Source organism: Mirounga leonina, unplaced genomic scaffold (genome assembly GCF_011800145.1).
Source record: "Mirounga leonina isolate KUSES-001 unplaced genomic scaffold, KU_Mleo_1.0 Mir_418, whole genome shotgun sequence".
Taxonomy (NCBI): domain Eukaryota; kingdom Metazoa; phylum Chordata; class Mammalia; order Carnivora; family Phocidae; genus Mirounga; species Mirounga leonina.
The window spans coordinates 28,089,284-28,103,248 of NW_023270739.1; the positions used below are offsets into that span (position 1 = coordinate 28,089,284).

General features: G+C 35.0%; 2 protein-coding genes across 5 annotated transcripts in view; one reads left to right on the forward strand and one right to left on the reverse strand.

The window, feature by feature from the left end:
• CEP290 (centrosomal protein 290) overlaps positions 1-10,783 on the forward strand; it is an 85,219-nt gene extending 74,436 nt beyond the window's left edge. Inside the window, exons 47-54 of the mRNA XM_034987874.1 lie at positions 490-654; positions 1,175-1,297; positions 2,291-2,463; positions 3,789-3,930; positions 5,058-5,131; positions 5,715-5,809; positions 8,872-8,951; positions 9,902-10,783. Coding sequence (XP_034843765.1) covers positions 490-654; positions 1,175-1,297; positions 2,291-2,463; positions 3,789-3,930; positions 5,058-5,131; positions 5,715-5,809; positions 8,872-8,951; positions 9,902-10,132 — 1,083 coding nt within the window. The 3' untranslated portion in view covers positions 10,133-10,783. The remainder of the gene's footprint in view (positions 1-489; positions 655-1,174; positions 1,298-2,290; positions 2,464-3,788; positions 3,931-5,057; positions 5,132-5,714; positions 5,810-8,871; positions 8,952-9,901) is intronic.
• CUNH12orf29 (chromosome unknown C12orf29 homolog) overlaps positions 1-13,965 on the reverse strand; it is a 60,440-nt gene that overhangs the window by 38,017 nt on the left and 8,458 nt on the right. For 2 of the 4 annotated variants that reach the window (XM_034987879.1, XM_034987880.1), the window contains 3 exons: positions 13,493-13,690; positions 12,313-12,482; positions 10,783-11,036 (listed from right to left, as the gene is read on the reverse strand). In XM_034987879.1, coding sequence (XP_034843770.1) covers positions 10,848-11,036; positions 12,313-12,482; positions 13,493-13,690 — 557 coding nt within the window. In that variant the 3' untranslated portion in view covers positions 10,783-10,847. Of the gene's footprint in view, positions 1-10,782; positions 11,037-11,154; positions 12,483-13,492; positions 13,691-13,965 lie in introns of those variants that run through there. The other 2 variants (XM_034987881.1, XR_004676138.1) reach the window with 2 other exon arrangements.

Sequence of the window (13,965 nt, forward strand, 5' to 3'; positions counted from 1 at the left end):
TATATTTATATTGGACAGAAACGGAATTTCTAATCAATGGCTATTATTAGAGAAAATCACCTCTATTATGCTCAATTCAAATTTGGTAACTCATGAACTCTTTAATGACACAACTTTTCTTTTGTGGGTTTTTTTTTTTTTTCATATAAAGAAAATTCTGGTATATAGGAAAGAACCTTAGCTAAATAGACTATTTAGGTTCTTAGGCTTATTCATTTGGAACAGACATCAAGGCTGGAGTATTTGAGCTGTTACTTATTAGCTGCATGACTAGGAATATCAAATTCTCTGAGTCTTGATTTGTTTGTATTTAAAAGAATTATAATTCCTATCGCAAAGGGTTATTGTAGTGATGAATTGAATAGAGGTTTTGGCTTCAAATGTTAGGAATCAACACTGAGTGTAATAATGAGCCTTTTATGTTGTTGGTGTTTTATATTATACTCTCTGATATTTGATTAGATAAAAAGTTAATATATTCTTTTGTAGTCTGGTAGAAGTGGAAAGACAATCCCAGAACTAGAAAAAACCATTGGTTTAATGAAAAAAGTAGTTGAAAAAGTCCAAAAGGAAAATGAACAGTTGAAAAAAGCATCAGGAATACTGACCAGTGAAAAAATGGCTAATATTGAGCTGGAAAATGAAAAGTTGAAGGTAATTTTTTAATGTGATCATTTGCATGGGATGTTTTTACTATTATAATTTTTATTTTTTAAGGAAGATTTTAAATATACTCCTACTATATAAAATGGCTTTAATGGATGCAGTGACTGTTTTACACATATGGAAAAACTTATTGGAGACAAGGCTAAGAATAATTAGAGTAGCTCCACTGGTCGTTTTATTATTTCAAGACCACTGGTTCTCACTCAGCAGCACAAATACTCACCTGTGTCTGTGTTCAGAAATACAGATGCATAAGCCCCCAGTCCTGACATTGATCTTTTGGGGTGGGTCCTACAATAGATACTGTGATTTTAAGTCATCAGCTCATTCTACTGTGTAGCCAAGGTTGGGAACCTCTGCTCTAGATGACAAATACGAAAGGGAAGGTTCATTCTATCAAAAATGGGCTCTAAAACTGCTTTGAATTAAGTTTTATGAGTTTATAGGACTTTATTTCCTGGTTTTGATAATATATAGGGTTTTTTTTTGTTTGTTTGTTTTTTACTAGGCTGAATTACAAAAACTTAAAGTTCATCTTGGACATCAGTTGAGCATGCACTATGAGTCCAAGTCCAAAGGCACAGAGAAGATTGTTGCTGAAAATGAAAGGCTTCGTAAAGAACTTAAAAAAGTATGACTTTCATTACTGATTAATAATTACTTTTTATGTTAATTAACTAATACATCTGAAAAACTGAATGGAAAAGCTGATGAGAGTGTCTCTTCAGAGTAGATGTGAAGAGATGTAGGGATTGTATTTTTATGGCTGCCATCCATTCACCATGAGGCACATTGAAAATAAAAAATTAAGAGGCAGTATAATGTAGAAGCTACACATCTGGGATTCAAGTCCTAGTTCTGTTACCTACTGGCTGTGGAAACAAGGGCAAACTACTGACCCTTCTCTATCCCTCAATTTCTTCATCTATAATATTGGGCATAATAAATATATCTGTTTCACAGAGCTGCTGCAGGATTTAAATGAGTTAATATTTGTGCACATGGCTCAGAACAATGATTGATATAAAGTAAGGAATATATGAAATTGTTTTGTTAAACAATAAGATTCCTTTCTGTTTAAGTTGCAAAATATATTCCTTGCCCCACAAATAGGTGTTGTTACTTATATGGATGATCCAGTGACTAAACTGAAATTGAGGTTTTTAAACTAGTTACAATAGTATCGGAATATACTGTGAGACCAGAGTGCAGTGTGTTTTGAATGGATGTTCAACAGTGGAGATAATTTATGGTACTTACACATAGTTGATGCTCATAGCTAGGTCTCTCAAGTACTGGTCAAAGCAAAACATCTTCTAAGTGTATTAAGACATAAACGATCCCATTATCCATGAATACTACAAAGATGACAAATGTAAAGTAACCACTAGAGTAAAATACTTGCAATGTATTTTTCTAACCTCGTTTACATGATCTGTTGTCCTAATTATTACGATCATATTGCTGTTATAAAGAAAATATTGGATTTTTATTGGAATTTTAATCAGCATTTAGACTGCCAGGTTACTTTTGTTTTCTAATTTGTAGGGGTAATTTTGAATATGTTGCATCTGTGAGAACAGTATTGTTTTGTCATCCTGTACTAATTAGTCTTTAATGATAGGAGACTGAAGCTGCAGAAAAATTGCGGATAGCCAAGAACAATTTAGAGATATTAAATGAGAAGATGACAGTGCAACTAGAAGAGACTGGTAAGAGATTACAGTTGGCAGAGAGCAGAGGCCCACAGCTTGAAGGTGCTGACAGCAAAAGCTGGAAATCAGTTGTCGTTACAAGGTAGGAACAAATAGTTTAAAACTTGCACAAAGCCTAATTGGTTCTAATGCTGTCATTATTGTTCTAAAAGAATATGACACTACTCTGATTAACTTAGTTCTTTCCTTGATGAACTGTTTGGTGGTTTGCTTTAACATGATACTTTTTGGCAATGCGAGGCCTCAAGCCTCCCTAACTCCAAAAAAAAAAAAACAACGAAACAACAACAAAAACCTTACTAAGATCTGCTGCTGGCATTATACAGCCACCTCAGTAAAGTGGTTTAGAAATGTCTTTGGGACCCGTGACACATTAGGTCTTCCACATGCTGAACTCTTTAGAGTCGGTCGCTCTGTTACTTACTCAACACACTAATGACGTCTGTTCTTCTCACGCCTTGCACTGACTGCTGAGACAGGCTGGGGATGCTGGCACTATTTTATGTGGGGTGATCAGAGAAGGCCCCTCCGGGTGGGGCATTGGAGCAAAGAATTGAAGGAGTAAGCTTCTGGTATTGGACCTCTCTGGTGGACAGTCTGTCAGATTAGGAATGTTCCTTTCTAATCACAGTTTCTAAGATTTATCAAAAACTACTTGAAAGTATTGAAGTAATTTCTCTTGTACAACTTGTGCTGTCCTCACCTGGTTTTGTTGCCGAAGCATTCTTTTTCTTTTCTCTGGAGATGTTTGAATATTATAAGCATTGTCTCCCTTTAAGGTGGAATGATATGCTTATAAAATCATTTTGGCTTTATGTTTTAAAAATTTCTTTTGGAATCTGGTTTGTTTGTTTGTTTCTGAACTACTGGTCGTTTCTTTAGAGTTTACAAATACATTCAGATTTTTATGTCATGTGCCATTTTTTTCACCCATGCTTTTGCACATTTTTCCTTCTCCCAACAGTGTCCTTTTGGACACTTTTTTTTTTTTTTTGTATACTTCTTCGTGTGTATACATGATGTATATATGAAATGTTCTAATTTGTGATCTTTAAATGTATCTCTAAGAGTACCCAATAATACAGAATTTGATATTCTCATGGATGAATTGCACTATTTTTTTGTTCTATGACTGAAAGAGATACTAATTTTAATCTTTTTAACAGTGGCCAAATTCAGGCTCCATCCTTGTTTATAACCTTGGGAAACACCTAAATGCTCTATTTTAATTGTCCTGTTAATTAGGGATACTTATCCCTTGTTCTCACCTAATGCTAAATAAATATCTAGAATCTGACTAGAAGAAACAGTATAAGATAGTTATTTTCAGTGCAGTAATTTGAAATGGCTTTTATATCAATGAGAGAAATTATTTTCCATTACACTATTTTTTCCCTTCACTTTTAGAATGTACGAAACCAAGCTGAAAGAATTGGAGACTGATATTGCCAAAAAAACCCAAAGCCTTACTGATCTTAAACAGCTTGTAAGGCAAGCAACAGAGAGGGAACAAAAAGCTAAGAAATACACAGAAGACCTTGAGCAACAGGCAAGTAATTTTTCTTTCCATGAGAAAACAATGCATTGTATCTCAAGCCACTCCTTGGCATTGTCTTTTGTAGATAAAAATGAACACTTGATAATTCCTTCCCTAAAAGGCCCATCAGAGTGAATGGCACTACCATTCAAACATTTGTTTAAGCCCAAACCCTTAGATTATCAATTCTTTATCTTTCTTACCCTGTTATCTTTTTCATTAAATCACATCAGCTCTCTATTTTCAAAATATATCCCAAATCTGATGTTTCATTCAGCACCTCCCACACTGTCCTTCTAGCCTAAGCTATTCTCTCGCACCTGAACTCTTCCAGTAATTTCCTAACTGGTCTCCCTGCTTCCACTCTTCCCTTGTTTTACCTTCTCCCTATCCCTGATGTATTCTCCACATAGCTGCTGAGTCATCCTTCTAAGCATAAGGAAAATCACAGCATCCCATCCTCAGAGTCTTCCAGTGGTTCCTCATTACCCCAGAATAAAATTCTAAAGTACTTTTCATAGGCTGTAAGGACCTACATTGTCTGGCATCTGGTTTCCTTTCTAGCCTCATCTTTACTTTCCCCTCATTCACAGTATTCTAGCCACATGGACCCTCTCTCAGTCCTTTGAATAGGCCAAACTCAAGCTTCAGGATCTTGGACTTGTTCCCCTTGTCTAACATACTCTCCATCCAAATATTCTCATAGCTCACTCCCTATGTCTCTGCTTAAACGGAGGCTCCTCAGACCTTCCTTAACCCTCTACCACCTTCCATGACTCTCCATCCTCTCACCCTGAGTTATTTTTCTTGATAGCCCTTCCTTCCATCTGGCCCTGTTATCACATTAGACGCTTACTATTTGTCTTTGTCTCCTCCCCCACTAAGTACGTAAGGACCATAGGAACATGCCAGGAGAGATTTTGCCATCACTGTATTCCGTGTGCCTAGGACAAAGCCTGGCATGCAGCACTCAGTAAATTATTGAATGAATAGTGACTAGAACATGATAGATATGTGCTCATATCTTACGTGCTTTTGAAAACCCAGCTTTTAATATGCTTTACTGGAAATGTGTATCTTTATAAAACATCGTATTTCCATGTCAGACTCTGTCTTCTAACTTTTTTTTGTGCCCAAAGATTAAGATTCTCAAACATGTTCCTGAAGAAGCTGAGACAGAGCAAAGCCTTCAGCAGGAACTTCAAGTTCTAAGGTACATTGTCTATTCATTAATCTATCTTAAAAAAAATTTTTTTTTTAATATAACCAGGTTTGCTACATCTAGAGATTAAGATTTTTCAACCTTGTGGCCTAACAAGCTTATCAGTCTTATTTCATCCTTTTAATGCCAATTACTCTCTTACATAATAGATAATAGATACTGAAAAAAGGGTAAACCAGATCCTAATAAAAGTCTCAAGCTTCTAATTTAAATTTTCTTAATAGTATAGAATGTGTTATACCTTAGTTTCCCAGAGGCAAATATTAATGAAAGACAAGAAAAAAATTTACTTCCAAAATTCTGTGCAGAATACTCTCATGAGGTTCCTCCAATAGGAAAAGTCTTAAAAATGACATCAGGTCAGACTTTAAAGAATCCTGCAGAATTTTCATTCTCTGATCTCAGTTTGAGAATGGTAGCATTGCAACAGTGAGAGTAAATGAATAAATGTTTACCTTTATAAATTATCAGCAAGTTCTAAGCAATTTACATTACAAAGTTCGTAAGAAATACCCATATATTTTGTGAAGCAATGTGTTTTTTGTTGTTTTAACACATAATCATTATGTTCTAGATTAGCTAATAGTCAGCTGGAAAAAGAAAAAACAGAATTAATCCATCAGTTAGAAGTTAACAAAGACCAAAGTGGAGCTCAAAGCACTGTATCTGGTAAAGTATTTTCTACTTCTAGTGTGTTAGCTAACCCCAAGTTTTTGAATTAGGGTTTGCCTTTTTTATTTATTCAGATTTCTGATGATTGTCTTCCTATAAAATCAAATCCCTGGTAGCAGGTTTTCAGAGCTCTTTCCTTCATGCAACAGTCATGTTCCCATTGAGTCCTCTTGAGTTGTTTATAACAGCAGGTACTCAGGTGTTTTTCTTTTTATATTCCGTATGGGTGTTACATTTAATCATGACACAGTGCTAAGCAATATGCTAGGTCTGTGGTATCCAGTTTCTAAGTAGGCCCTTTTAAGCCCTCTGAACATGAACATTATCTTCTAAATGTTATTGTCCTCTTGTTATTTTTTTTAAAGATTTTATTAATTTATTTGAGAGAGAGAGAAAGAGAGCAGGAGAAGGGGCAGAGAGAGAGAAGACTCCCTGCTGAGCGGGGAGCCCGTTGCAGGGACTCAATCCCAGGACCCTGGGATCATGACCTGAGCCGGAGTCAGATGCTTAACCGATTGAGGCACCCAGGTGTCCCTATCCTCTTATTAACTTTCAAACATATAGTAAACATTGCCTACATTCTTCTTCCCTTTTACAAAGTAAAACAGTCTAGTCCTCTACATGCTTCCATTCAGAAGTGATTAATCATTGTATTGCTAGGTGCGTATGTATGCATATGTACATATATGCATTATGTATACATACATAAGTTGATCCTCATTATTTTCAGAGTCTGTATTTGTAAATTCAGCCACTCACTAAAATTTACTTGTAACCCCAAAACCAGTACTCCTGGTGCTTTTGCAGATACACACAGCAGTGAAAAATTTAAGTTCTGACCCACCGTTTTCCAGATGAGATCCAACAAGGTGAGGCTCTGCATTATTGCAGCTCTCTCATACAGATGACCAGAAGATGGAGGCCATACAAGGGAGTGCAGCACAGGGCAAGAAGCTGTTTCTGGGGCCAGTTGGACTGGGTTTAAATCCCAACTGTGACACGAGTGGGGCCTCAGGAGAGTCAGTTGACACTTCTGAACTTTGTTTTCTCTTTTATAAAACAAAGAAAATAGAATCTACCAGGATGTTTCCAGGATTTAAAATTATACTGTATGTGAGATATGAGTATGTGTATGTGTAATGTTTTCCCTAAGAGCAATGAATGGTTCAACATTCACGAATCCATTGTTCGGGTTGACTTTTGAGAACATCACTGTTAACAACAAGAATCATTTGATTTGATAGTGTGATGGAAATGGCAAATTCTATTCTAAAGGACTCTATCAATTTATACCTGAACAATCTTTGACTATTTCATACAGCTTTTTCAGTATCCTACCACATATTCTTGTTGCTACTTTGCGTTAAAGCTATCATGTATGAGTTGTACCAGACACTATGCTAAGTGCTTTACAAGCATTTTATAATTTTTTTCTCCCCTGACCCCAGCATTTTATAATTTAACTCTTAAAGCACTGTTTGGTGGGTACTATTGTCTCCATTTTTCCTATGATCTTCACCTTAAAGAGGTTAAGTAACAAGGTCACAACAGCTAGGAAGTGAGAGAGGCAGGATGAAACCTAAATCTGTGGAACTCCAAAGCTCCTCACCATTCCCTGCTTTTGACCAAGGAAATGCCTTAGCTACCTCTTGGTGACTAAAACAGTCATGTAAATCTCTCTCAACAGTAGCTCTTACAGCAGCCAGCTTAGGTTACCAGACTAGCACACTCCTAAAGACCTGTTGATGCTGCTGATGTTTGGCAAGTTCTTTCTTCCTAAGAAACCTCTGTTTCCTGAGAGGGAAATTTCAAAACCCTGTATTCTTCATCTATTTAAAGGAGATTAAGGATACTTCAAAGTAGCAACAAGACTATGTGGCAGAATATTGAAAAAGCTGTATGAAACAGTCAAAGTTTGTTCAGGCATAAATTGGTATAATTCTTTGAAACAGAATTTGTCATTTCGATCATGCAGTCAAATACCATTAAGCTAACTTTCAGAAAGTGCTGTACATAATAATCATTTTTACTGCACTATTTCATTACAAATCTGTGTAACATATAGCATCCCTTTGATTAAGACAATCAACTCAATATAGCATTACAGTGATTAAGAACCAAATTTATAAAAAATCATTAGCACTTTCTACAAAGGTGAGGGAAGTTTTGAAAAGTATGATTTTGCTCTGCTTTCCAAAGGAAGATGGGTTCTGTTGACTATTCCCAAAGGAAAGGATGAGGAAAATATTTCTGGTCTCCAACTTATAATTAGGGGACCATATCAAGGGAACCTTAATAGAACAGAAACCTTCCTGTCTCATTCATCAAAATGTGTCTTGCTGCCCATTATTTTCTCAGAACTTTAGCATTACTTTTAAAATTTTACCCTTCAATGGCTACAGAATATGACACGACACATTATATGTTGTGTTTAAAGAAAATGTTTCTAGCAAAGATGGCAATTGATTCTCATTATAAAACTGGAGAGATGTTAACTCCAGGTGACGGGGGTGGTTAAGGATCCAGTAAATTAAAGCCCTTGTGCTCTATTTGTGTACTTAATGTTATCTGACCATTGTATTAGGATTTATTCGTCTTTGTATTATCCACCCTGCCTGGCATGTTTTTCACGTAGTAATTACACAGTAAATGTGTACTGACCTACATGGAACAACCAATACTGTTGGGGACCAGGAGCATTTGGCCAGCTCTGGCTGTAGCCCCTTACCTGACAGTCTACTTATTCTTTTGTTGTCCTTTTAGTACCTAACAATGCTTCCTGGCTGTAGGATTTTTCTCTGGAAAATAATTTCTTCCATGTAAAAAATTAACCTGATTCTACACTTCTAATACCCAGCAGGTGCCTTTTCTCTTGGTCTGCTATGGAACTACAATATCTGATAGAGATAGCGTTACAGTATTCACAGTCTGGAAAGTGTTTCAGTAAAATGCCGTATATTCTAGGCTCTAGTTTCTTAAGTTTTCTACTTATTCTCTGAAACAAATCCTTTGTCAGAGTGGGGAAAAGCAGAATCTGATTTTTATAACTTTTTTGGCAGATCCTGATCAACTAAAGGAAAAGGTGAAAGATTTAGAGACACAGCTCAAAACCTCAGATTTAGAAAAGCAGCATTTGAAGGTAATTTTATCTAATTACAATTTGTAAATGTTTTGTGTAAACAGCTGTTAAAAACAACTTTTATGAACACCATCTTTGAGTTTTAAGTATGTATCCTAAAAATTCCTGGAGTTACATTTGACCTTGATATTACAGAATTCATTACATTCATCTGTGTTAAAAATACGAAAAGAGCTACAAAAAAACAGACAAAACAAGTAGTATTGAAGCGAAATTTATTTTTTGATTCTCACAAATGTAGCTCATTATTTTAATATTAAGTTTTGGGTCACATTATGGGAATAGTGTCTTATTTCCTTTTGAAGTTCTTTTCGGGAATAGCTCCCTTTATTAAAAAGAAAGATATTTGCCATGCTTTCTCTCTCAAAGAATCTACAAACAGAACAAAAGAGCGTAAGTTGAAGAATTAACTAGTGAACACTAGCTATTCTAAAGTTCAAATTGTCTCTTCACCAGATGCCTCTTAGCCAAGTAGAAGTCCTGGAGTTTCCCTAATTCTATAAGAAGTTGACTATTATTCACTTAAAAAAAATAGGTATTTGTAAAGAAAATATAAATGAAGCCTAGACCAAAGAATCTTAACCAAAATAACTTGTGTTGTGAATAGCCAAGTCTTTTTGATTTCCTCAATGAGAGTATCTGATATACTTTTGGAGAAAGATTTAAATACCACCCCTCTCCTACCCATTTAAGAACTGATAAATTTTAGTCAAAAACTAGGACATAACTTACAGAACAAATAATTTTACTAGCTAACAAGTTACTTATGCTGTACAATGAAACCTTATTAACAAAATTCTAAGAAAATACTTCTACCTATATAGTATACAAGTATCTTAGATTATTCAGGTTACTTTGGATTTTATGTTTGTAATTAAGTCTCTTTAGTTCAAATCTAAAGAATATATTGTATTCCTACATACCTTTCAAAGATACCATGTTTCTATTAGGAGGAAATAAAAAAGCTGAAAAAAGAACTGGAAAACTTTGATCCTTCATTTTTTGAAGAAATTGAAGATCTGAAGTATAATTATAAAGAAGAAGTGAAAAAGAATATTCTCTTAGAAGAAAAGTTAAAAAAACTTTCTGAACAATATGGAGTTGAATTAACTAGTCCTGTTGCTGCTTCTGAACAGTTTGAAGATGAAGAGGGAAGTCCTGCTGATCTCCCCATTTATTAAGGACTACCTCTACCTGTAGTTTTACTTAACTATTAACTTTATAAGTTAAAACTCCATCTGTAAATCAAGCAGGTCTCGGACCTACATGATTTCCTTCTTCATACCCTGTACCTTTACTAAATTGAAGTTTTAGTAAATAAAATTATAGGAAATTTTAAACATAATAGAAAAGTATAGTTTTGATGACCTTTAGAGTAAGTTATGACTATCAAATAAGCTATGATGAATTTCTGTATACATAATGTTTAAGTTTTTTAAAGAGTATGGGGTGAGCTTTAATAACTTAACATTTAAAATTGGGGTTTTATATATACTTATTTATATGTGTATTAAGACTCTAGAATTTTATATATATGTACATGTATATAAACATGAGGTTACAGCCATATGTTTTAAGTGTTTAGAATAAATTCATCTTGAACTATTTAATTTTTAAATGATCCAGAATTGTTGGTTTAACTGCTGTCTTTCTCCAACTTTTGTACAAGGTAAGGAGCTTATTATTACGTTTTTAAGTCTAGTGGTTGAAATTCATTTGCTGGTTCTAAATAAAATTTTGAATAGACCTTTGCAACTGGGAAATTCATGTCTTCAAATGCCAGAAGACATTGCTCTATTAGACATGGAACCTTGAGATTTTTTTTACCTTCCACATGTGGCAGAATATTCAAGATTCAAAGATAACAATAAAGCTGGTTCTTAATTGCATTTTAGTTTATACATCAAGTATTATATCTTTGAGCCTACCAAATTTCTGATTATCTATTTTTGAAAAAAGACTAAACAAACATTTAGTATTAAAGGCATGGTCATACTTGTTCAGGTTCATGTTGATAATAACTGGTTTTGAATTCATATAAGTATCTGGAATTGGCCAGCATAAACCAAGATGATGGCGATGAACCTGAAAAGAGAAAAAAAGGTTATTAGCTTTATACTTTTTTATCTTCATTCACTTTTAAGTATTTATTTTGAATGCCTACCATCTGCCAAGCACTATTTAAGGCTCCACTTTATCTTACCCTTTTTTTTTCATACGTGTTCTCCTCCTGACATATTACATATTTACTTGTTATTGTCTATCTTCCCCATTAGAATGTGAGCTTCGTGAAGGCAGAAACACTGTTTTGTTGATTCTGTATTTCCAGCACCTGGAAACATGCCAGGAACATATTCAGGGACTCCATAAAAATTTAATGAATAGAGTCTGCTGCTGAGTACAGAAGCTAGCCAATTAAAAAATATGGGTGGGGAGGCATTCTAAATGTCACGTGACACAATGGTGCTTTTTTTGCTCTGATTGCAATTATATAAGCATGGTTAGAACATATACTGTGTGGGTATATTTGGCAGATGGGGGTGTACAGCAGTTCCAGAAAGTGAAGCAAGGGTCAGATCATGAATAATCTTAAGGTCACTAAGCAAGTTTTATGCAGCAAAGTTAACATTTTCACTTACTGTGAAGAATGGACAGAACAGGGATAAGACTGAAAGATAACCTTTAAGAGGGTGATAAACTAGGTCAAGCATGAATCTTGGCTTCAGTTAAAATGAAAATTAACTGCCAACTGGTTGGGGAGAAGTACAGATTCAACAGATCAGAATCTTTATCTGTGAAGTAATGGAGAGAGGGGTTAAAAATGATATTTCAGTTTTTGAACTGTTGGGAGTCAGGGGTGGATATGACTAGGTCCAGTTCTGAACATTACTAATTTCAGAAACCTTTGCGAAATCAAATAGACAAGTCCAAGAGACAGAAAGGGCATAAAGTATAAAAGTTCCTTCTGTAAATATTAACTGTTACCTTGGCACTTTTAACTCAAATTCTATAATCAAGTAAGTTTGGGAAATGCTGAGTTAAACTAAGTTGGTACGGATTATGTCAGAGCGCATTCATCTGCAACATCAATTTCCAAGAAGGCAGTATGTAATGTGCAGTTTTTCCAGACATTTTCATCACTTTAATTCTGAAGCGCGTCTAGGAAAACCAATGCCCCAGAGAATGAATACACATTGGGAAACACTATTATATAAAGAATGGTGGCCTGTGAGAATGGGAAATTAAATTTCTTTATAACACATTAGAATTACTGCAATCTGTAGAGAATATTCTAGTGCCACTTCTACCTCGTTTTAGGAAGTAAGACGACGACATCCCGCGAGCTACTTTCTGTCATTACCTTGATTAAACAGCCATCGTTACAATGCCATACTATTCCTTCAATTTTACCCTCTCTGCAACCTTCAAACCAGGATAACAGATCATTGTGCTTCAAGGTAGGTAGATTTCGGATTTGAAATGCCCCATGTGGTATAAGAAGATGTAATGGATGCTTCTTGCTTCCTAGCCCTAAATGTTAAAAATTTCCGTTAGCCATACAAAGGTTTCAAAAAGAATTGAGAAAATTTACTTATCCAAATAAAAAGGCCTTTTAAAAGATTTAGCAATAAATTTACCAAAAAGTTTAGTTGGTTTCCTAGAAGAGAGATATACCATAAGTGATCTCATTCAAAACTGCCACCTTATCCCATTAAATATAAATTTCACCTTCATATAATCTATACCAAGGGTCAGCAAACTATGACCCATGGGCTAAATCCAACCAGATGCTTGTTTTTGTAGTTTCAACGCAGCTATACGCATTCTTTTAAGTACTGTTTATGGCCTATAAAACCTAAATATTTACTATCTGGACTTAAAGTCCTCCAACCCCTGCTCTATACTACTAGCCAAGTCCAACTATCATTCAATGTTTGCCAAACAGCCACTCTGTATCTCTGATAACGTGTGTAATTACTGTCTTAACTTCTTTCCACCTGCCAGTCTGCTTCTGATCCCTATATAGGATTTTGCTATTCCAGCTTTAATGTTCTGGGGTCTGTCTCCATCCCCCTGTCAACAATGTTCTCCACAGTGCCCTCTGGACTTGTACTCAGTTCACCGTAGTACAGATTTTGATACTCGATTCACGGTCAATTCTTTACTTAATTTACTCTTAGCTGTTAATTAATGCTAAACTAATTACCTAGCCATGAAAAATACAGGATTTTCATTCAACTCATTTCACCTAAATTTTAAAAAGCAACAAAAAGTTACCCTTGAGTAATTCCCTTTCATACCTAGTTCTACAATGTTACTACACAAAAGAATGAGAGGCTAAAATCAACTTTTTGGATTAATAAAATGGTTAGAGTCATGCATAAATTTCTCTGTGGACATAAATAGAAATGGCTGTAATTCTAGAAAGCTATTTAGCTCAAATTAGTCATTTCTTTAGTGTATGTGTTTTAAGTTGAACATAGGAAGTTCTCCTTATAAATACAGTTACTATAACTGAACAGGAAAAAGGCTTCACTCACCATACGGGTTTCCATTAATATTTGTTCCTATAAGTTCTAGTGTTTGTTCTAGGAGATCTGAGAGCGGCACTGCACTAATTTCCAGAAGCCCAGGATCATCAGGATGATGCTTCAGTACCAGGGCAACTTCGAATTCATAATTAACTACAGAGGAATGCCAGCAGTACTGTTTGTTGTGTTTCTCCACTGGTACCCAACCTATCACGTAAAGGAAAAACTGTCATGACACCGCTTTTCTTTGGATTGAGACTTGAATCAAGTTTTATATTTGTTATAAATTTTCCATGTTTTCTGGATGTTTATCACCCACAGATACACTTTTTTTAAATCAGTGGAAGTGCTGGCAGTTTTACTACTTTTTTAATCCTAATCATTCTTTTAATCATAAGGTTTTTTATTCTGTTGAGGAATTAACTGCTTGATGATTCACTATAGAGCACTCAGCATTCCTTTCTAGAAAATTTTCAGTATGA